Source organism: Cinclus cinclus, chromosome 5, assembly GCF_963662255.1.
Source record: "Cinclus cinclus chromosome 5, bCinCin1.1, whole genome shotgun sequence".
Taxonomy (NCBI): domain Eukaryota; kingdom Metazoa; phylum Chordata; class Aves; order Passeriformes; family Cinclidae; genus Cinclus; species Cinclus cinclus.
This window is the reverse complement of record NC_085050.1, coordinates 43154621-43161422: the sequence shown is the minus strand read 5'-3', so window position 1 is coordinate 43161422 and position 6802 is coordinate 43154621. Positions and strand designations below refer to the sequence as shown.

At 43.3% G+C, this 6802-nt stretch overlaps 1 protein-coding gene across 1 annotated transcript; it reads left to right on the top strand.

Moving 5' to 3' along the window:
* The first annotated feature begins 2027 nt into the window (after positions 1 to 2027).
* TLR2 (toll like receptor 2) lies at positions 2028 to 4379 on the top strand. Its single transcript, XM_062493729.1, has one exon. The coding sequence runs from the start codon at positions 2028 to 2030 to the stop codon at positions 4377 to 4379; it is 2352 nt and encodes a 783-aa protein (XP_062349713.1).
* Positions 4380 to 6802: the final 2423 nt, after the last annotated feature.

Here is a 6802-nt window from a genome sequence, read left to right as displayed (position 1 = left end):
CTGGAAGGGTGGGACTTCTCTATTAACTTGTATACATGGGTCAGATACTGTAAAACAAATCAGAATATGAATTAAGACTAAAGTAGGTCTTCTGTGCAGAGTCTCAGGTGGATGACTGAGGGAGAAAGCAGTTCTCAAGGAGCCAATCTAACCTGATTAACCTGATAGAGAGCCCACAATGATTTTGTGAACTCATTGATTGGCCTCTGGGAATTGTTCACTCTTTCCACCTTCAGTAAGATATCTACTGAGGTAGGTAGGTTTTGTGGCATGCTGGGAAAAGTTAGATTTTAAATATTCTCTTTGATCAATATGCAGTCAAGTTTTTAAAGGGAAAAGACCTCTCTTAGGCTTCAAAAATTGTTTTTCCAGCTCCTCAGAAGGATAGAGGAACTAAAGGCATCCTGTTGGGAGCAAAGACAAGCTGGATATTGCAGGAAGCTCTGCAACAAAAAAAAAGCCATGACAAATCATCATTATGATAACTGTGAGAGGAAAGTGGAGTGACACAGGATCCACATCTGTGTGGGTTCTCTTGAATAATTTCAATCCAGAAGACCAGAAAGAGACTGTGGAGCTGGAAAAAGCTATCTAGTCCTGTCAGCTGATCTGATCTGAACCCCTGGCTCTTCTTCTGGCTTGGCCTGATCTTCTGTCTGCCACAGGTTCCCAAAACAGAAAAAGGAACTTGCAGAGAAGAATGATGTGGCAGTAAAAATGAAGAGCTGAGGCAGTAGGCAACAATGGTCAGTTTTACAAGCTTAAATTTCATTAGCAAGTATCAGACTGATGGCAACATGAGAGTCATCCAGGCAAGTGTTTGTTTCCCTGCTGTCCTGGTTTGAAGGACAGGTGTTTGCCAAAGAAAGCAGAAGCTTTCCCTTGGATTGAAAGAAAATGTGATTCTTTTGATTATTATAATTTTGGAATTAAGAGAGCTTTTAGGCAAAGATATGGGGGTAGGAATAACAGTTCTTTACTAGTATATTTAACAAGACAAACAAGAACAACAACAGCTATGAAATTACTCACAAACAGAACAGTAACTCAGTCCCAGTGTTTTTTGGCTGCAGGCACCTTTTCCCTGAGCTGCAGTTCCCGGTGCTGGGGGCGGGCAGGTCCCGCAGAGCCGCAGGAGGGCTGGGGGTGATGGCAGAGCTGTCCCAGGGGGAGAGAGAGATGGAGAGAGCCCTCCGCTCATGGTGTGGGTCCTGGTGCTCAGCAGAGTGCTGGATGGTGGTAGTTCACAGCGAGAAGACAGCCGGGCAGGGTCCGATGGTGGTTTCCCGAGGCTGGGATGGCAGGGATGGGACACAGACGGCGATCGTCCTTCTCGTCCGAACTCCGTGGGGGAAATGGGCCGAGCCAGAGCCTTCTGCTTCCTCTTCTGGCTGTTTGAATTTCGCGGGGCTTGCTTCTTCCCTCCTGTCCCCTCTCCCTTGTCACCAGGGCCCAGTCAACAGGTATCTTAGCATAACAATGGGGAAAATTCCACAGAGGGAAAAAAAAAAAAAGAAAGGACTAACCCTCAACACCTGCTTACAGGACACTTAAAATCAGAGTAGGAAAAGGCAGATAAAATGAAGAATGGACTGAAACAAATGCATTCCTTTTCTCCCTATTGTCATAACAGAGATAAGACATACGCTTGAAGTAAATACTAAATGTGAATGTTATTATCTACTGTAAGATGCTGGCTCTTCTTGATGTAAAAAGGATTTGAAACACATACAGGTGACTCCCTGTAGTAAGAAAATGAATATACAAAATAATATTCACAGATTCAGAAGAAAAAGACCTGAGGTGAGATTGAAGTGTAAAGGTTACTTACTAAACAGGAGGAGGATCAAAGTAGTAACTAATCTGTTTAAATTCTGAACTGTGTTTAAACCAAATATTTTAACAGTGCCTTCAAGAAAACAGAACAGTAAAACTTACATTTTAGATTTACCAAAAACATATATTCTCCAAAACAAGCTATGCATCTTATATTTGCTCTGACTGTATTTCATATTTTAGGCATTATGATGACTACACACACCTGGCAAATGTTGGGTATCTACATGGTCTTAGCTGCAAACCTCTCCAAACAGCAAGCACTGAAGCAGGCTTGTCCTTCATGCTATGCCAGTCAGCTTTGCAACTGCTCCTCCATGGGCTTGGACTTCATTCTCCCTGAGCTCACGGCCAAAATCACAGTGTTAAACCTGGCCCATAACAGGATAAGGCGCATCCAATCCCAGGACTTGCAGCAGGCTGTGAACCTGAGAGCCCTGCTGCTGCAGTCCAACAAAATCAGCTCCATAGACGAGGACTCATTTAAGTCCCTGGCAAAACTGGAACTCTTGGACTTATCAAATAACAGCTTGGCTCAGTTGTCCCCTCTGTGGTTTGAGCACCTTTTTTCACTCCAGCACCTCTATCTTCAAGGCAATTCCTACAGAGACCTGGGGAAGAGCTCCCCCTTTTCTAGCCTGAGGAACCTGAGCTCTCTCCACCTGGGCAACCCATGGTTCTCTGTGATAAGGCAAGGGAACTTTGAGGGCATTGAGCTTCTGCACAAATTGTGGATTGATGGTAGCAATCTCAGTCAGTACGAGCAGGGAAGTTTGAAATCAATTAAGGAGATAAATCACATGATCATAAACATAAGAGATATTAATGTATTCTCAGAAATTGTTAGGGACCTTCTGCACTCTGTCACTTGGCTGGAAGTGAGAAGAATAGCATTCAGTATTGCTGCAGAAATGCAAGTATTGAGAGTCATGTCTTCATCTTTTGCAAAGAAAATTTCTTTGAGACAGACCTTACTAACAGATGCTACCGTGCCTGAGATTGCCAGCATTTTAGAAGACATGCCAAAATTAGTGGAGCTAGAGCTGGTAGACTGTAGACTATTGGGAACTGGACAATGGAAAATGCAAATTCAAGCAAAGCAATCAAAGACACTCAGAGTTTTCACAATAAAGAAATTATCTATAGAAGAATTTTACTTGTTTACAGATCTTCAGGCTGTGGAAGGTCTACTATCTCTTTTTATGAGAGTGACAGTTCAAAACACCAAGGTTTTTTTGGTACCATGCAGAATTTCCCAAAACCTTCGGTTATTAGAATATCTTGACCTTAGTGCAAATTTGCTTGGAGACCTGAGTTTAGAACATTCAGCCTGTCAGGGTGGTTGGCCGTCACTACAAACTCTAAATTTAAGTCAGAATTCACTGAGTGACTTAGAAATGACAAGTAGAAGTTTGTCTCATCTAGGAAACCTAATTGTTTTAGACATTAGCCAAAACAATTTTGGTGAGATTCCCAGTGTGTGTGAATGGCCAGAAAGTCTGAAATACTTAAACCTGTCCAGCACTCAGATTCCTAAAGTAACCACCTGCATTCCTCCAACACTGGAAGTTTTGGATGTTAGTGCAAACAACCTGAAGGAGTTTGGACTGCAGCTCCCATTTCTGAAAGAGCTGTACCTCGCAAGAAACCAGCTGAAGACCCTGCCAGGTGCCTCACCCATTCCAAACTTAGTGGCCTTGTCTGTCCGAAGAAACAAGCTGAACAGTTTCTCCAAGGAGGCATTTGAGTCCTTCAGGAGATTGGAGCTTCTGGATGCCAGTGACAACAACTTCATCTGCTCCTGTGAGTTCCTCTCCTTCATCCATCATGAGGCTGGGATAGCCCAGGTGCTGGCGGGGTGGCCAGACAAGTACGTGTGTGACTCTCCACTGGCGGTGAGAGGGGCACAGGTTGGCACTGTGCACCTCTCCATGATGGAGTGCCACAGATCCCTGGTGGTGTCATTGATCTGTGTCCTGGTGTTCCTGGTCATCCTGCTGCTGGTGGCCATTGGCTACAAGTATCACATGGTCTGGTACCTGCGGATGACGTGGGCATGGCTGCAAGCCAAGCGGAAGCCCAGGCGAGCTCCGCCAAAGGACGTCTGCTACGATGCTTTTGTCTCCTACAGCGAGAACGACTCTGACTGGGTGGAGAACACTATGGTGCGGGAGCTGGAGCAGGCCTGCCCTCCCTTCCGGCTCTGCCTGCACAAGCGGGACTTTGTGCCTGGGAAGTGGATTGTGGACAACATCATCGATTCCATTGAGAAGAGCCACAAAACGCTCTTTGTGCTGTCCAAGCACTTTGTGCAGAGCGAGTGGTGCAAATACGAACTGGACTTCTCGCATTTCCGCCTCTTTGATGAGAACAATGATGCAGCAATTCTCATCCTCCTGGAGCCCATCCAGAGCAATGTGATTCCCAAGAGGTTCTGCAAGCTGCGGAAGATCATGAACACAAAGACCTACCTGGAGTGGCCTGCTGGTGAAGAGCAGCAGCAGATGTTTTGGTTTAATTTGAAAATAGCTCTAAGGTCCTAGACAGGGACATTAAGGAATAAATATGCAATGAATCTCTTCTGGATTTGTTTCACTTGCCTCTTTGTCCTATCACTTATCTGTGTCTCAATAACAGGGAGCTGGGCTGCTACAAATTCTAACACTTGCTATGCAATAATTACTTTTTGTGCTGTTGTTCTGAATAGTTGTACAAGTTTGGGCTATAGTAATGCTAATTTTCTTCATAGCTCCTTCTGTAGTGCAGTGGTTTTTATTTGCGTCCAATACAGTCCCCATAACATGGGCTTTTTAGTTATTGCTCAACAGTGCTAACACAGCATCAAAGTATTTTCTATTTCTTGTGCTGTCCTGCCAGTGAGCAGGCAGGGGTGCATCATAATTTGGGAGGGGACACAGCTAGGCCATTTGATCCCACCTGACCAAAAGGATGTCCCTCACATAATGTCATGACCCATGAAAACTTAATCAGCACTAAAAGTTGTGGGAAAGAAAGAGCAAAGGAGGATGTTACCAGGTTTGCCTTCCCAAGTAAAAAGTTCTGTGTCATGGAGTCTGGTTTCCTGACAATGGCTAAACATTTGCTTGTTGATGGGAAGCAGTGAATTAATTCCTTCTTCTGCTTTGCTTGTGAGCAGTTTTTACTTTATCTGTTCAGCTGCCTTAATCTGAACTCCCAAGTTTTCTCACTTTTACCCTTCAGTTTTTCTGGTTTCTGAAGTTAAACAACAATAGTTATCTACACATGTTAATCAGCAGTATGAGCAAAAGCTGTTTCATTTAAATATTTAATGATGAACAGTTGTTTAGATATACAGCTATGTAGTTTATATGTCTTTGTCCTAGTTTGAAAGACAGGTATTTGCTAAGAAAGGCAGAAGCCTCCCTTTGAATTGAAAAATGTGATCCCTTCTCCCTACAAATTACTATAATTTTGGAATTAAGGGAGCTCTCAGGCAAAGATAGGGGGATAGGAATAACAGTTCTTTACTAATATATCTAACAATACAAACGAAAACAACAACAGCTATGAAATTAACAACAAACAGTCCCAGTCCTTTCTGGCTGCAGGCACCTTTTCCCTGAGCTGCAGTTCCTGGTGCTGGGGGCGGGCAGGTCCTGCAGAGCTGCAGGAGGGCTGGGGGTGATGGCAGAGCTGTTCCAGGGGGAGAGAGAGATGGAGAGAGACCCCTCCGCTCACGGTGTGGGTCCTGATGATCAGCAGAGTGCTGGATGATGGTAGTTCACAGAGAGAAGACAGCAGGGCAGGGTCCGACAGCAGTGAGGATGGCTCCCGGTGCTGGGATGGCAGGGGTGGAACAGAGGCGGCGATTGTCATTCTCATCCAAACTCTGCGGGGCGCAATGGGCCCAGCCTTCCGCTTCCTCTTCTGGATGTTTGAATCTCAATCTCGTGGGGTTTCCCTCTTCCCTCCCCTCCCCTCCCCCTTGTCACCAGGGCCCAGTCAACAGGTATCATAGCATGACAATGGGGAAAATTCCACAGAGGGAAAAGGGAAAGAACCAACCCCCAACATCATTCTAGGATATCGATTGTTTTTTCTAGCATGAGCTGTCCATTAAATTAATCAATCTCTTCTAATTCTTACTGTGAGAAAATAAAATATGTTTTTAAAGCCTTGCTGTAGTGCAAAAAGAGTCAAAATTGTTCCTAGCATACCAGAATTCCACTAATTGTTATTTTCTGTAGTATTTTAAAATTAAATACAGAATTGCATATTATTGTAGGCAGGTAAATGTCCAACACTTTGAATTCTCACCAATAATCTGCATCTTATTCTAGAAGCAGTGAGTAAGTAGTACCTTGGATGATGTTTGTAACAACTGACTGCCAAACCACCAGATAGCAGAGGCAGTCCAGTAGCTGTCCATAAAATATTTGGGTGTTCCCACACAGTCAGTTCATAAGGAAACAGGAGAGAAAATGCAACAGTAGGTAGATCTTAGTATTTTTCTTTGTCAGAATAAAAGATACGGCATTGGGTAAAATTTTTGAAATATCTTTTTATTTTGTGCTCATTATTTACTTCCTTTATGCCTGTAATTTACTTTCTTTGTTTTAAAAGAGGTAAGGTTAAAATTGAGTATCGTATGGTTAAAATAGGCTCCAAGAAAGTAAGCTAAACGTTGCTTTCACTCAATTTTCTACAGACACAGCAGCAGATCTTCAACTATTTTTTAACTTGGTTAACGGAAAAATTTTGTTTACTAACTACTGAAAGGGAAGGCACTGCTTGTTCTGAAAGTTCATTTAAAAAAAATTTATTAAAGAACAAAATCCACTGCCTGATCTTTATAAAATTGTGATTTTTATTCTTTAAAGCGTTCCCCTCATAAAAATTAATTCTGGATGTCTTGAAATCAAGAAGTGTGGGAGCTAAGACTGAGAGTACTGTGGACTTAATTAGCATAAGCAGTTTGATAACC